Genomic DNA, 17,753 nt, shown 5'->3' with positions numbered 1-17,753 from the left:
CACTATCTGAATTGTGTCTTTTGATTAAAGAAGTTCTTAATAAAGTCTACTTTATCAAATTTTCTTTCAGGGTTGGTGTTCTTATATCCTACAGAGAAATATTTTCCTATCCCAACTCTCTTGTTTTACAAAAATCCAATCAAAATATTTTTAGAGGAGCCTTGATGTTTTGTTTTTAACCTGTCCACTTCATAATCTAATGGATCCAACTTCTTCCTATTGTGATGTGTTCATGAAATTAACAAAGTTACAATGGTAATAGCATCCATCAAACCAAATTAAACGTACTCAGAGCAAGGCTGTATCAACTTACTGAAAAGCTATGTATGTCACCACTGCAACACCCAGGAAAATGGAGGAGATTCCACATCCGGTGTATGTTATAAGTGCTAATATCTGTTCATTCACTGTATCCACTGTAGATCTGGATAAATCCTAAGGAACACAATGTGTTGTGTTTTACACATTCACCAGAGCAAGTTTATGGCAAAATGCTTCCAGTGTTCACTAACGGTAAGTTCCCAGGATGTATAACATTTCTGCCATAGCTCTTCTAAAACCAGATTATGTGAATGGATATATGATAAGACCTAATATTATTTGTTGAGTATGCCTAGTTCAACTGACTGTGTACAGAGCATGGGGAGCCATCAATAGCATTCGAAGAGCATTTAGTCCTTGGCTTCATCATCATTAACATGTTCTACATTTAAAATATAACGAAACTAATAGATGTGAATTTGGGATGCAAAGTGAATAATTATCTGAACTAAGCATCTCAAAACACTACACAGAACAGAAAAAAAAAAAAAGATCCTTTTCCTTAGACCTTAAATAGCTTTCACAAAATTAACAAATAAAATGGACCTTAGAGACCACAAAGTTCAGTAATTTATTAATTAAGTACCACTAAAGATCTGAAATGACATGCAAAATTATTTGAATATATGTGTGCACTGGTCTAAGAAGAAGGTCCAAAGCTTTCATCAGATGATTAGAGATTCATGACTCATAAAAGGTTAAGAAGCAGTATTTACTTTGGTAGTCCTCAACCAGGAGTGATTTTACTCCTCTCCCAGGGACATTTTGCGGTATCTGGAGGCATTTTTGGTTGTCACAACTGGGGAGGGTGCTACTGGCATCTAGTGGGGAAAGACCAGGGATGCTGCTAAACATCTCACAAAGCACAGAACAACCCCCCACGACAAAGAATTATTTGGGGCCCAGCGGGGTGGTTCACGCCTGTAATCTCAGCACCTTGGAAGGTTGAGGTGGATGGATCATGAGGTCAGGAGATCGAGACCATCCTGGCCAAAATGGTGAAACCCCATCTCTACTAAAAAAATACCAAAATTAGTTGGGTGTGGTGGCAGGCACCTGTAATCCCAGCTACTGGGGAGGCTGAGGCAGGAGAATCGCTTGAACCCAGGAGGCAGAGGTTGCAGTGACCCGAGATTGTGCCACTGCACTCCAGCCTGGTAACAGAGCAAGACTCTGTCAAAAAAAAAAAAAAAAAAAAGAAAAGAAAAGAAAGAAAGAAAAGAAAAAGAACTATTTGGCCAGAATATCAATAGTGCCAAGATTGAGAAACCCTGGTGTACTCCAGTCATTCACATTTCAGAAGAAAAATCTAAGATCCAAAAGAGGGAAACAACCTGACCAAGATCACATAGCTAGTTATAGACAGAGCTGGAACAAGAACCTGGTCTCTCTCTCTCTCTCTGTTTTTTTTTTTTTTTTTTTTTTGAGACAGGGTCTCACTCTGTTGCCCAGACTGGAGTGCAGTGGCCTGATCATGGCCCACTGCAGCCTCAACCTCCCTGGACTCAGGTGATTCTTCCCACCTCAGCCTCCCGAGTACCTTGGACTACAGACACATGCCATCATGCCCGGCTACTTTTTTAATTTTTATTTTTTGTAGAGACAGGATTTTGCCATGTTGCCCAGGCTGGCCTTGAAATCCTGGGCCCAAGCAATCCATTCACCTCAGCCCCCAAAGTGCTGGGATTACAGGTGTGAGCCATGATGCCCAGCCAACCCCAGTCTTTTGACTCCCACTGTAGTGTTCCAGCCAATTTGGAGGGAGTTGAACAAAATTATTACAATTCAACAAGTATCAATTGAGTACCACTTACTTGTTGAATAGATATGGTTTAAAAATAAATATAAAACAGACCCACAGCCCTCAAAAAGCTAACCATTCTTTGTGGGAACAAGTAACATATGACACATTCAGATAACAGTATATAATAAAGTCACCTAAGAAATCCAGGAAAGTATTCTGATGTGGGTAGAGAAGAAGGAATACATTTGATAGTCCTTTGGAAGAAAAACTCAACAAATACCTATGATCCTTCTTACATTTAAATATTTTAATGACCAGACCCTTTAATCCAGCAATTCTACTTCTGTCAACTTATCCTGCAAAAATACTTACACCAGTGTTCGAGGACACATGAGTAAGAATGTGTATTACAGAAATGTTTGTAATGAGAAAAACAGCAACAGCTATAATGTCCACCAGTCAGGAATTAGTTAAATTTATTGTGTTAAACCCAAACAATGGTATACTATAAAGGTATTTTAAAAATTGAAGTATAATAGATAGATACACATTTGCCTGAAAGTTGTGCAATATATGTTGTTAAGTGAAAAAAGCAATTGGTAAAAACAGTATGAATAATTTGATGCCATGTTTATAAAACAAAGCAAAAACATACATTAATATATACACAGGAAAAAAACCTAAATTAATATACACGTTAGACTGTTAAAGGTGGTGATCACTTGGGAGGGAGGCTACAGGGACCTTTTCTATACTGTTTGAAATTTGAGAAGCAAGCATTAATTTTATAAGGAGAAAAAATAAATAAATATTTGTCTCAATCTGCTCTACTTTGGATGAACAAATTGGAGGGGGGCTTTTCTTTTCCAAATGCATACCATTTTTAAATAACAATTCACACATATATTACTGGTCTAATAAAAATTCTCAAACTTCCATCAAGGAGTGACTAAGAGACAACTCACCATTAAGACTCCAAAATGGGTGAGATGGTCACACTGACAGATTGTGTAATTTACGTTTGTTTCCTTTACTTTACAGCCTGATGAATTCCATCCACCCAGCCCATCTGTAGGAGACAGAAGGAAATTTCAAAGCAATTTTGTTTTTCTCAGAAATGTTTAACTTTTCATTATATGCACTATTTAAACGTATGTTATAATTAGTATTATTTGCTAAGACAGCAAGATTAGGGGTATAATTGAACACTGAAATTAAATTAAGTCTAATAGACTAAACTGACTTTTTGGGGACTTCGTAAATGGCATAACTTCTTCAGCTCTCACTTTTCCAGTTCTTGTACCATACCTCTATAAATTAGGACAGACTCTAACCATGAACAAAAGTCCTGCCACCACACTACAGTGATAAAGACTTTTTTTAAAAGTGGCCAATAAATAGGAAGCAGGCAGATCTGGAATCTTTTTAAGGACATGGACATATGTAATATAGGCTGGCACTTGAGCTTACTCAGAGGGACTGGAATAGACATCTGAAAACCCAGCTGAACCCGCAATTCAAAGGGTCTCAAGTGCTTTGAACCAAAGTCAGATCATGGTCTAGAACTCTGCAGGGCCAATTAGAGCCTCTGCTCTACTGGACACCTGGCTAGTTTCTTCTGAGCACACTCAGGGTTTAGAACTAACACTTATACTTCCATAACCTGTAGATCTCAGGTACTAGACCGGATTGAGAGTAGAACTACACGAGTGGCACTAGACCAAAGGGGTTATCCCAGGGCAGGCAGCTAAGTGTGGTCAACATTTGTCCATCTGGGATAATGCCAAAGGTTCCAGAGGTTCTAGATGCATGGGACAGAGGTGCAGGGGCAAAGGGTGACCTGAGATTAGCCCAGTAATTTGCATTAATGAACACAGAGATCAACTTATTGAGGTTGTAGGGGACAAAGCTCATCACTTTATAGGAGTTTTATCCTGAGAGACTTGGAAGGAATCAGGAAAGGGCAGGCAGTGTTATTTTTGTCTGTCAGAAAGAAGTAGTATTCTTATACCCTAGGGAGCCAAATGGGAAGAGAATTTCCATTTTGTCCCAGAATTCCAAGGATAGTGAAAAAGGGAAAGGTCCTAGGCAGAGTTTCCACAGGCAGAAGGACTCCTCACTTAGCCACTCCTGGCGTTCTTAGGGAAATTGATTCTGTTTGGAAATTGTCTGAGATTCGGTGATAACCCTGGATATTTCCAGTGAAGATGGCAGGCCTAAGAGCAAATCAGTCAGCAATGACCATTCCCAGTCTCTTTTACAATCTGTCTCCAAAGACTCATGCTTATTCCAGCAATTAGGATCCTTAGAGACCAACCAAGAATTTTCATCTCCTCAATGAAAAGATAAAAAGACTGGGGCTCAGAGGGGGTAAATTGCTTACCCAAGGTCACACAGTCAGTCTAAAAGAGGTGAGGAGAAAAAAAAAAGGGAAGGAGGTTGTAGATCTCGCAAAACTCTGTGGGAAAGCCCACATAAAGAACCAGGTATTCCTTCCTCAACTTTCTTCAAACAACTCAAGGTTATTCTGCGCTGGGCCTTCCAAATTTCTTTCTTCCAACTTTGCTTACCCTCGAGTTGTGTCATTTTTCTGATTTCCCAAATAATTATCTTTGGGGCCTAAGATACTTATCATAAGCTCCTATACTCTTCAGGAAACTGCGGGTAAGGAGCAATTAGTTATTGGGCATGATTGGAGCGCTGTAGTCCCAGCACAAATTGAGAGATCTTACCTATCAAAAAGGAAAGTTGTCTTAATTCCCATGCCCTAATTTGATATAAAAATCATATCCTGTATCTTGGTCATTCAGAATGCTCTGTAGGGTCTGATAAGACAGTAGTCTGAGCACAACTCCTTCCCATTTAACTGCCAAGTGGGAAAATGGTCTGGGGCAAAGTCAAAGTTGCTAACAAAAATACTTACTATTATTCTCAAAATCCCAAAAGGCACAGTGAACTTGACCATAATTCTGGAAAAAAGGAAATCAGAGGTAAACACCTTGCTTTGTGATATTTACCGTATAGTAACATATACACACAAGTGTTTTCTTCTCAATACGTTTTCCCATGGTAGACATGAACACACTCATATGCACACACATATACACATACACATTTGGGCCATTTGTGAATTGGCTGTTAGACTAACTCCATCTAACTCTGGATTTACAAGTGAGAAAACAGCATGTCACTGGATGGTGATCTGATATGTCCTTTAAAATATTTGGTAGTATTAAAAATTGCCATGCCCTTCTGGTACAAGGCTATGGATAGTCAATGCTGGGCTGATGTGTTCCTTCCGCAGCTTTGGAATTCGGGCCTCACTGCTGAGATCAAGCCTTATGAACACAAATTTGATCTGTTCCCTCATTAGGCCTACAGAACATTCCTAAGATCTCACCAGCTCCTATAGTCTTCAGGAAACTGCAGGCAAGGAGCAATTAGTTACGGGGGATAATAGAAGTGCTGTAGCCCAGACCAAATTGAGAGATCTTACCTATCTAACATGTTTCATTTGGTATTTGCTTCTTTAAATTTCCTCTCCCTCTCTTCCTTCTCTCCTTCCCTTCCAGAAGCAAGACCAGTGAAAAGTATGCTGAACCATATGGTCTTTTAGACTGGGAACGGAGTAATATATTGAGACTTCACACTGGCCATACATTAATGTCAAATAATGGAATAGTCATTCATACTTGTACTTAGGCTAAATTTGATTATTTAGTAATATATACCTTATTTTATGCCATACGACTATGCTTTTAGTTCTTTGGTGATAATTCATACACATTTTAATGTTCTTTATGGAAATTCAAGTAATACAAATATTCAATTATTTTGAGTGAAGTTGCTTGCCTCACTCAAAAATAAATGGAATCACATGTCATTTAGTGTGATGGGACATCCAAAAGATCCAGTCACTGCCCCACCAATCTGTCACAGTGCTAGAATGCCGATCACTTTAGGATAAGGCATTATTTCTAGAAGGTTCCAATTATAACACACCTTTGCTACCTGGAATAGGACATTCTTCATTAAGTGTTAGAATCACATCTGTTAATTAACAAATTACTTTTAACAGAAACATCGTGAAGAGTTCCTGAGGCCATTTGATTCAGAACTGAAAATGGATATATTACCTGGTTTCCTCCAATATGCTGCAGAGTGATAACCACTGGGTCAGCTAAGTTTTGAATAAACACATCTGAAATGCTGGCACTCACAACATATGTGGTTAATGCTTTAGTGACGTTTTTGGTCTGCAGATGAAACAAAAGAGGAGTTCAGGACCTAAATTTCTAATTACATATTAATAATCAATCTGGAATTTTGAAGTGCTACACATAACATTAGGTACAGAAATGTGGAAAATAAAATTGCAAGCTAAGGTCAAAGGTTATTCAGCTCATCTCCTGTCTTCACATAAGGTCTCCATTATACCAAGCTAGAAGAATTCATTAATCCATCTATCCATCCAAATGTCTATCTAGCATGCATTGGTTTTGCATCTGCTACTCAGTACTGCACTAGCAACAAAATGAAACTATTCTCTATTTTGATAACTTTCTGGACCTTGACATTTCACAACTTAACCCAGTTCTAACTCTCAACCATCCTTGCTTACTTTTAGGGAGCTCCTCTATAAGAAACCTAAATCTATCATGTGTAAGTTATAAACCACTTCTTGTTCTATTCTGACAGAGATGGAAGCAGGTTGATGAACACCCAGTTTGAAACAAATCTCAGAGGACAGTCATCGCCTTCTTAGGGGACTGTGAGCTCTGAGGGCAGAGCCCAGGCATTGTATAGCCTGGTGTTCCTCACATATCCTAGCACACAGCAGGTGTCTTGTGCCCACAGTGAGCCACTTATTATGTGCTTTTAATGCACATGCCATTTGCAGTCCTCACTAAAACCATATAAGCATTTTTCAGATAAACTGAGGCTTGGGTGGCTCAGTGCCTATATGGATAAAGGTCACAAGGCTAGTGAATGACAGGGCAGGGATGCTTAATAAATGTCGGTTTAAAGGCAACAAACTAGAATGTATCTGCTGAGAAGCAGGGCTTGCTAACTAACAGTGCCAAAGTACCCCAGGCCAAGGCTTCAGGATGCAAGCCAGCTGAGAGGCTGCCTTTTCTGGGGCACAGGCACATGTGAAGAGGCCAGAGATAGGCCTGGTGATACCAGACAAGAGGGAGAGGAAGAAAAATCTCCGAGGACTTCCCCAAAAAAGCCTAGAGGACATGAACCCAGATATTCCTTGGAGACCCTGCTGGGCCACTTTCAGAAGATGCCAAGGTTTCATATTTCTGAAGAAACAGTGTGCAGTCCCTACTACCTACCCTACACACCTGAGCCCTGCAGCCTGGGTAGTTGCGAATTCAGCCTGGGGCTCCACTAAGACTCTACTTACTTCCTGTTTCTGACCTGTTCTGTTCATTCAAAGCCAGTCTGGGGCAACCTGATTTAGAGATGGCCAGCAGCAAGATATAATGGGAAGGGCCCTGCTGACATTCAAAAGGCCAAGTGCTAACCCTAGCTCCCTTGTTCCTCCTAAGCCTTATTACCCCTTCTTGGTCTGTTGGTGACACTAGGAAAGATGGCAGACTAGATGTTATTTAATGATCCTCCCAAGTTAGTCTAAGAGACACAGTTTTCTGTAGTGAAAAGGCCAAATGAGGAGACACATGCTATGACCCAAGGCTTAATTAGCCTTTTCTCTGGTCTCATTTCCCTTACTACAAAATGGTAGCCATGCCAGGAAAGGAACAGAGCCTTCCCATCCTTCCACCCTTTGCACTGTAGGCTCAAGTTTTATCTGGTATACCTCTGAACTTTTAGACAAGCTATTCCCTCTATCTGAAACTCTCTTCCCTCCTTCTCTTTGCCCTGTTTCATCTTTGAGCTCCTATTCAACTTCAGGACTCCGCTGAGACCTTTCGCTCACTGCACTTTCCTGATCTCCCAGATGAGTGGTAGATCTCCTCTTCTATGCACCCAGAGTCTCCGTGCCGTATTGTAACCGTCTAGTGCCTGTCCCTCTCCTTGAGAATCACAGCTAGTGGAGGCATGGAGGAGGAGACACATATTATCCAAGAGTGGTGCCTTATCAACAATTTCTGTGGACCAGGCATAGTGGCTCACACTTGTAATCCTAGCACTTTGGGAGGCAGAGACAGGAGGATGGCTTGAGGCCAGGTGTTTGAGACTAGCTTGGGCAACAAAGTGAGACCCTGTCTCTACAAAACAAAACAAAAAAAAAAAAACGAAAATTAGCCAGGCACGGTGGTAAGCACCTATATTCCCAGCTTCTTGGGAGGCTGAGTCAAGAGGATCACTTAAACCCAGGAGTTCGAGGTTGCAGTGAGCTGTGATTGCACCACTACACTCCAGCCTGGGTGGCAGAGCGAGATTCTGTCTTTAAAAGACACAAACAAACAAACAAACAAATGTCTAAAGTTATATGTCATAATGACTTAAGATTTTGATCAAAAAAATGTTAGAGGAAGTAGTGTGAAAGCAAGGCTGTGATACTCGGGGATTCAAGAAAAACAGAATTAAAGAGCAGCATCTTTTGTAAGTACTCATTCCCCAATAACCAGTGGCACAGATCCCAGCCTTGGGTCACCCCTTCAATGTTAGAACGTTTAGGTCTCTTTTCTCCTGCAGCAGACTGGAAGTTCCGTGAGGGCAGGCACTATGTCTCTTGCTCAGCATTGCATCCTCAGCATTCAGCACCATGTAAGACACACAGTAGGAATTAAATAAATATTTGCTGAATGAATAAATGATTGAGTGAATAAATGAATAAATTGTGGCACCTTCAGCAGATTCCTTCCCCTCTCTGAGTCTCAATGTCCTCAATATCCATTTTACTTTTACCAATGGTAAACTGAATAGATGGGATGATATGAGTTAGGAGGGCCCTTTCAGCACTGAATTTGACGGCAGGCTAGTTCTAATCCTTCTTCATCTGGTACTATGACGTTTGCAGGCTAATTTTGGCAAAGATCTTTAATCTTTTTCAGAAGAAAGTGTTAGTGAATAAAAATGACTTATTAAGTGTGAAATCTATGCAAAACAAGTTTATCTTTATTCTATGAGGCAAGCACAGCCCTCTGAAGAAAGGAGAGAAATTAAGACCAAAATAATGGCATCTCAGGTGACACAGAGAAATTGTAAGCCTTCCAAAAGAGTCAGAGTGTTATGGATCACATTTTTAATTTTTATTAAAATGTTTTGCCCACTAAATATTTTGCCCAGGAGGCAGGAAGGAGAGCAGAGGCTCACTTACTCCAAGCAGCCATCCTGGGTGGGATTTGAACTAAGCCCACAGGAACAAATAGAATTTAGATAGAGAAAAGAGTGGCTAGAGAACTCCAGGGGAACAGAAAGTCTTACAGACATAGCTGGAGGTGACATGGTATAGTTGAGGTGGTGTGTGGTATGGGTATGTGCTATATTTTGAGTTGACCCAGTGCAATCTCCCAGAAAAGAAATGTGAATATTTGACCATTAGAAATTCATTACTTTGGATAACCTCTTTAGAAATACAAACACATCTAGGAAAATTAATGTATTGACTTCTTAAATACATGAACTTTCAAGTCAGATAGCCTGAGTTTGATTCCTAGCTGCGCCACTTTTTAAGTATGTGGCCTTGGGAAAAATTACTTAAACTTTTTAAGTCTTGACTTCTCATGAGAAGTAGATGAAATAATAAATGTAAATATTAACAATTAATAGTGTTCATTATCTTCAAATTCATGCAAACTCTGATTACTGTCTTCCCAATAAATAGATGAGACAGAGTGGTCTAAATGAATGAGCCTTTTGTTAGGCAGAGACCTAAGACAGGATAATAATAATAATAGTAGAGCAAACAGTTAACACGGTACTTATGTGCCAAGCAGTATTGTAAGCACTTTAAATACACTAACTCCTTTAATCCTTCAATAGCTCTATAAGGTATTCATATTACCCTATGCTACAGAGAAGGAAACTAAGGCACATGAAGGTTGAGTAACTTGCTTGAGGACACACAGGCAGAATACGGCATTGCCAGCTTTAAATTCAACCAGGCTGCCCCTGAGTCCACACTCTTCAGCATCACATCAGGCTGCCTCTGTTTTCTAGTGGGTGAGGACTGCAGCCTTCAGGGAAAGTTCTGTGGGGGCTGTGGGAAGTAGCAACAAATGCCTGCAAGCAAATGTCCTTCTGGATACCACCCAGCTTCAAAGGAATTGGCCCAAAATAGTGGACATGTTGGCTTTGAGGAGCCAGGGGAGATTTGGGAGGAAAGCACTGACAAGCCGAAACATTATTTCATCAGGAGAACTCGCTGTTCTTTTCTGGCTTTGAAACATCTTGAGACCTCTGTTTAGCCACCAGATAATCCTTAAGGTCCCTTCCAAAGCTGAGATGTTGTGAAAATTAAAAACTGTAGAACATCATTAAAGTAGACGTTGATTCATGTTAAGGGGCAAGGGTTGTGCTGGAAGACTTGTGGAATCAATCAGCATATTCTAAAATAAACAGAATATCATGAAAATAGCAAGAGTTCATAATTACAATGAGTCATCATATGCCAGTTCATCACAGTCACCACAGGCAAGAATTTACCTTAAAGAGTGAAGTTTGGCCAAAGAAATTAAACAAGATCGTTTGTAAGTTGCTAAGAGGAATTCTCTCCGTCAGTGATTTAGGCAAATATATGGAAGCCAAAATCCCTCCCACAGGGACATTGCCTAGGAAAATCTGTCAAGAAAAGCCAAAAAATGAAAATTGGAGTCTTCATTCATCATAGTGAAGTCTTGCCCACCTCCCACCCCAGTTCAGCCTCAGAATATCACTCAAAGGGCTGAAAGGTGGGAACTAGCTCCATAAGCTATGATATACTTTTCACACACACACACACACACACACACACAGATACAATCACAGGCCAAGACATGATCCTGGTACACATAGACATAGACACGAACACACATCATCTTTTCCTTTCTAAGCCTATTCCTGAGGTTCTCTCCCTCTGAGGTTCTCTCCCTTTGATCTCCTTTCACCTGGGTAATAATAGAGATGAAAGGGAAATGACAAATTAGGTCATTTGCCCTGATTATTAGAAATAAAGACCAGTCTTGGAAATCAGGATACCGTCCTCCATATGATAAAAGGAAAAAACAAAACAACAACAAAAAACACAATACAATGGTATTAGGCACTTTCCTCATAGTTTATGGAGCAATGTTTTGGTTAAAAAGTGAAGCAGTAAAGTGAGGCATTAGCGCTTAGCAATTCTGCTGCATGTCACAGCTATGGTTTGAATATGTCCCCCCAAAAGCATGTACTAGAAACTTAATCCCCAATGTGATAATAATGGGGGCTGGGGCACAATGGGATATGTTCAGGTCATGAAGGCTCCACCCTGTTGAATGGATCAATGCCAATTATAAAAGGGCTTGAGGCTGTGAGTTAAATCTTTTGTTCTCTCTCTCCCTCTCTTTGCACATCTGCCATTGGATGACACAGCAAGAAGGCTCTCACCGCAGGTGGCCCCTCGATCTTCGACTTCCCAGTCGTCAGAACTGTGAACCAATAAATTTCTCTTCATCAGAAATTACCCATTCTGTGGTATTCTGTTATAGCCGCACAAAATGGAATAAGACATTCACTATTAGAAGTATTTGCTGAGTTGATTGGTAATAGTATTTGACAAGTACTGGAACATTTTTGAGAGTCAAAAAGGCTTTGTTAATAATTACACTAAGTCCACAGCCATAAATCGGGACTCTGCCAGACAAAACAGGATATGTGGACACACTTACTTGCATTCTCCCATTTAATCTATCAACTCTGAGAGGTAAGTTGTATTATGGCAACAGGAAATGGCTTAGAAAGGTTAAGTGACTTGCTTAGGGTCACACAACTGAGATGTGGTTGAACAAAGATATATACGATTTTGGCCCACTTTTAAAATTTATCTGTTGCCTCTCAAGTTGCTATTATCTAGCTGGGTGTATAACGGGGGTTAAAAGTGAATAATATTTCTAAAAATGACTTGTAGTCTCAAAAGCCATATGGCTCTTTGCTAAGCAGAAATGAACTCTGCTGGGGCAGTCAAGTACCATGGAGAGGACATGATTTAGCTTCTACATGTAAGCAATTTGGTACCAAGAATACAACCGGTGTTGTTTGTTTTGTCTCTCCACCAAGATTCATGATAGAAAACCCCATTGTAAACAAAATACACTGGGAATTCAACATCTGTTTCAGTATGGCTAAGTAGCTCCTAATAAACTCAACCCTCCTGCATGTAACAACAATACAAAGTAACAACGACTTGAAGGCACTGGAAAATTACCAGACAGTTTCTGGAGAAGAGTAAACACTTGGAAAAAGGTAACATCACAAGGTGGGGTACCCGTTTTTACAGCTTGCAGCCTGATGGCAGGCTGAAACTAATGCTGTGAAGGACATCTAAAACTTTGATTTTTTTTTTTTCTAAATTGCAGTCTTTGTGGAATGAAGAACCAGAAACAAAAGTCAGGGCAACCATAGCCACTGGGAGGTGATGGGGGTTGTGGGGGGACATCTGGAATGGAAAGCGGGATCCAAAATTCTGAGTATAAATTCTGCCCAAATATCTGCCTTACCTCTGGACCACATATGTACAGGACAGATTTCCACTAAGAATGAAGGAAGTTAACTGAGATTTGAACTGCCACTGAAGAGATGGTGTCTACAGTATAGACCAACCAAGTTAATTGCCTGTTATGACAAAAATCTATAATCTACAAAAGAATAGAGTAGAATCTAGAGTGTTCATATATAACATTTATAATACCCAGGACATAATCCAAAATTACTCAATATATGAAGAAAAAATGTGACCCATTTTTAAAAGACAACCAATGGAGTTAAACCTTGAGATGATCCAGATATTAGAATTAGCAGACAAGGATTTTAAAGCAGCTAGGATAACTATGCTGAGGTATTTAAAATAAAATATGTTTGCAATTAATGGAGAGAGGAAATAATAGCAAAAAAAAAATATGGAAACATACAAAATAGAAATTCTAAACTTTAAGCATAATATTGGAATTTTTAAAAAAGTAAATTTTATTGTTTGTATTTAAGGTATATAACATGATATTATGGGATACATATAGAGAGTAAAAAGGTTACTATAGTAAAGCAAATTAACATATCCATGATCTCACATAGTTACCTCTTTTTTTGTTGTTTTTATGGCAAGAGTAGCTAAAATCTATTCATTTAGCATGAATTCCAAAAACAGTACAATTTTTAAAATTGCACAGGATGGGTCCAATAGTAACACAAAAACAACAGATGTCTGCAAATTTAAAGGTAGATCAGCAGAAATGATCCCTTTAGAAGAATAGATAGTGAAATAATTAAAAACATGAACAGTCTCAGGGATATGTGGGGAAGTATCAAAAGGTCTTACATACAAGTAATTGGAGTCTCAAAAGAAGAGGAAAGAGAAAATGGTGAGGAAACAGTATTTGAAGGAATAACAGTGAAAATTTCCCCAAATTCAGTAAAAGGTATAAATTTACATATTCAAGAAGCTCAGCAAATCCTTGGCACGATAAGAACAAAGAAAAAAAATGCCCAGGCATATAATAGTCAAACTGCAGACTATCAAAGAAAATATTTTAAAAAGCCAGAGAAAATTTATACATTATATACAGAGAAACAAGAACTCAAATGATTACTGATTTCTCTTCAGAAAACATAGAGGCCAGAAGAGAGTGAAATGATATCTTTAAAATGCTGGGGACTGGGGGAAGGACTTGCCAATCCCGAATCCTATAGCAAACAAAAATATCCTTCAAGCATAAAGATAAAATAAAGACATTTTCAGATAAATTAAAAACTAAGAAAATTTATCATCATCAGACCGGCATTACAATAAATCCTAAGTGAATATTTTTTGAGCTGAAGGGAAATGATACCAAATAGAACTCTGACCTTCAGGAAGGAATGAAGAGCATAAAAAATAATAAGAGCATTTACTAAGTAAATGTAAAAAACCATTTTTTCTCTCAATTTTTAAAAATAACATAGGACTTTTTAAAGTAATGACTATAACATTGTCTTGTGAAGTTTATAATTTTTTTGTGTAAAATGTGTGTGTGACAATTATAGCATAAAAAACAGGGGGCATAAATTGATACGTCTAGTTTAAAGTTTCTACATTTTACATGAAGCAGTACAATATTAACTCTAAGTAGATTGTAAAAAATATACAAGTGTATATTATAATCTCTAGAGCAACCATTAAGAAAAAAATGCAGGCCAGGCATGGTGGCTCACGCCTGTAATCCCAGCACTTTGGGAGGCTGAGGCAGGTGGATCACTTCACGTCTGGAGTTTGAAACCAGCCTGACCAACATGGTGAAACCCTGTCTCTACTTAAAAAAAAAAAAGCCGTGCGTAGTGGCACATGCCTGTAGTCCCCTCTACTCTGGAGGCTGAGGCACAAGAATCACTTGAACCCAGGAGGCGGAGGTTGCACTGAGCCCAGATCGTGCCACTGCACTCCAGCCTGGGTAACAGAGGGAGACTCCAAAAAGAAAGGAAAGGAAGGGAGAAAGGAAGGAAGGAAGGAAGGAAGGAAGGAAGGAAGGAAGGAAGGAAGGAAAAAAGAAAGAAAGAAAGAGAAAGAAAGAAAGAAAGACAGAAGAAAGAAAGAAAGAGAAAGAAAGAAAGAAGGGAAGAAAGAAAGAAAGAAAGAAAGAAAGAAAGAAAGAAAGAAAGAAAGAAAGAAAGAAAGAAAGAAAGAAAGAAAGAAAGAAAGAAAGAAAGAAAGAAAGGCAAATATATACAATTAAAGAGTCGGTAAACAATTAAAATTCAACTATAATAAATGTTAAAATAAAGCAAGAGACAACAGGAAAGAAAGAACAGAGGAACAAAAGCCAGAGGGATAGACAGAAATTAAAATCTAACCACATAAATAATTACATTAAATGTAATTTAAATGTTAAAAAAACTACACACTCCAATTAAAAGTCAGATATTATCAGGATGGATAAAAAATGAAACACAAACTATATGCTATCTACAAGAGGTACACTTTAAATATAAAGACAGCTAGAAAGCAAATGAATATAAAATATACATTTGTACCTTTTAGAGTAACCATAAGAAGGCTTGGATGACTTGGTTTTTTATATTGAAACCAGATAAAATAATTTCAAGACAGTATTATGAAAGATAAAGAGGGATATTTAATAATGATAAATAGGTTTGGGGGTAGGATTAGTATTAGAAAGACAAACCAACACAAATGTATATGTGCTTAATAAAAGAGCCCCAAAATAAACAAAGCAAAACTTGAAAGGAATAAATGGAGAAATAGACAGTTGCACAAAATTAGAGATTTTAACACCCTTTTCAACTAGAGAACAACTAGGATAAAACAAAGATGATTGGAACAACACTGCTGGCACCTTGACCTATATCCAACAACTGTAGAATGCATATTTTTTTTTAATTCCATGTGAAACATTCACCAAAATAAATCACACACTGGGATACAAAATAAGTGCTCTGAATCAGTGTCCAATATATGGTACTGTTTTTCCCATAGCCAGGATTCACAGTTCCAGGAATCAAGAGTTGGAAGTGGAAGTGACACTACTCACCATCACCCCTAATGATCCACTAGCAAAATTTTTGCTTCCTATTCCCACAATATTACATTCGGCTGGCCTAGAGGTCTTAGTTCCCGAGGGAGGAATGCTGCCACCAGGAGACACAACATCGATCCCCTTAAACTGGAAGTTAAGATTGCCACCTGGACACTTTGGGCTCCTCCTACTTTTAAGTCAATAGGCTAAGAAGGGCGTTACAGTGTTGGCTGGGGTGATTGACTCGGACTATCAAGATGAAATCAGTCTCCTACTCCACAACGGAGGTAAGGTACGCATGGAATACAGGAGATCCATTAGGGCATCTCTTAGAGTTACCATGCCCTGTGATTAAGGTCAATGGGAAACTACAACAGCCCAACCAGGCAGGACTACAAATGGCCCAGACTTTTCAAGAATGAAGGCTTGGGTCACTCCACCAGGAAAAAAACCACGACCTGCGGAGGTGCTTGCTGAAGGCAAAGGGAATACAGAATGGGTAGCAGAAGAAGGTAGTCATCAATACCAGCTATGACCACGTGACCAGCTACAGAAACAGAGACTGTAATTGTCATGAGTATTTCCTCCTTCTTTTGTTAAAAACATGTTTGTGCATGTATACACTTGTACTAAGAAAATGTCTTCATTTTATTTCTTTTTTCCTTTATCATGTGACATAGGATTTACTGACTTCATATCAGCATTTAAGTATTGTTAATTTTATGTAATAGTATTTGTGTTGGGGATTTGTGCATTTCCAGTTGTACAAAGGATAGTCGTATTCTGTTAAACATAATTATGACCTTATTATTGTCTTTATTTGAAGATTATGTATGATCTCAGGAGATGTATATGGGTTCAACTTGGAAAGGGATGGATTTGTGATGGTTAATACTGAGTGTCAACTTGATTGGATTGAAGGATACAAAGGATTGATCCTGGGTGTGTCTGTGGGGGTGTTGCCAAAGGAGATTAACATTTGAGTCAGTGGGCTGGGAAAGGCAGACCCACCATTAATTGGGTGGGCACCATCTAATCAGCTTCCAGCAAATGTAAAGCAGGCAGAAAAACGTGAAAAGGAGAGACTGGCTTAGCCTCCCAGCCTACATCTTTCTCCTGTGCTAGACGCTTCCTGCCTTTGAACATCAGACTCCAAATTCTTCAATTTTGAGACTCGGACTGACTCTCCTTGCTCCTCAAGCTTGCAGACAGCCTATTGTGGGACCTTATGATCATGTAAGTTAATACTCAGTAAACTCATATATATATGTGTGTGTGTGTATTTACATTATATATATACACACACACACACACACACACATATATCCTACTAGTTCTGTCCCTCTAGATAACTCTGACTAATACAATAAGCTTCAACCAATGTAAATGGATTGAAATTATACTAAGTATATTCTGTGACCAAAATGGAATAAACAAGAAATCAATAACAATAAGATATCTTAGGCTGGGTGGGGTGGCTCATGCTTGCCATCCTAACACTTTGAGAAGTTGAGTTTGAGACCAGCCTGGGCAACATGGAGAGATCTCATCTCTACAAATAATTTTTTTAAAAGTAGCCAGGTGTGGTGACATGCACTTGTGGTCCCAGCTACTCGGGAGGCTGAGGTGGGAGGATCACCTGAGCCCAGGAGGCTGAGGCTACAGTGAGTCGTGATTATGCCACTGTGCTCCAGCCTAGGTGACAGAGTGAGACCTTGTCTCAAAAAATAATAATACAATATCTTAGATAGCTCCAAATACTTGTAATTGAAATAATACACTCCTAAATAATCCACAGACTAAAGAAAAAAATAGAAAATATTTTGAACTGACATAATAAAAATACAACATATAAAAATTTGTGAACTACAGCTAAAGCAGTGCTTAGAAAGATATTTACAGCTTTTTAGGATTATGTTACAAAAGAAGAAAGGTCTAAAATGAATGATCTACAGATCCACATTAAGAAGCTAGACAGGCCAGGAGTTGTAGCTCACACCTGTAGCCCCAGCACTTTGGGAGGCTGAGGC

The 17,753-nt window shown here is 38.9% G+C and overlaps 1 protein-coding gene across 2 annotated transcripts in view; it reads right to left on the bottom strand.

The window, feature by feature from the left end:
* Positions 1–17,753, bottom strand: part of ADGRG4 (adhesion G protein-coupled receptor G4) — a 111,587-nt gene that overhangs the window by 17,986 nt on the left and 75,848 nt on the right. For both annotated transcript variants that reach the window (XM_025373020.1, XM_025373021.1), the window contains 5 exons: positions 10,688–10,822; positions 6,202–6,321; positions 4,989–5,034; positions 3,031–3,134; positions 314–435 (listed from right to left, as the gene is read on the bottom strand). In XM_025373020.1, the coding sequence (XP_025228805.1) occupies positions 314–435; positions 3,031–3,134; positions 4,989–5,034; positions 6,202–6,321; positions 10,688–10,822 (527 nt within the window). The remainder of the gene's footprint in view (positions 1–313; positions 436–3,030; positions 3,135–4,988; positions 5,035–6,201; positions 6,322–10,687; positions 10,823–17,753) is intronic.

Source organism: Theropithecus gelada, chromosome X (assembly GCF_003255815.1).
Source record: "Theropithecus gelada isolate Dixy chromosome X, Tgel_1.0, whole genome shotgun sequence".
NCBI classification, from domain to species: Eukaryota; Metazoa; Chordata; class Mammalia; order Primates; family Cercopithecidae; genus Theropithecus; species Theropithecus gelada.
This window is presented reverse-complemented; position numbering and strand designations above follow the sequence as displayed.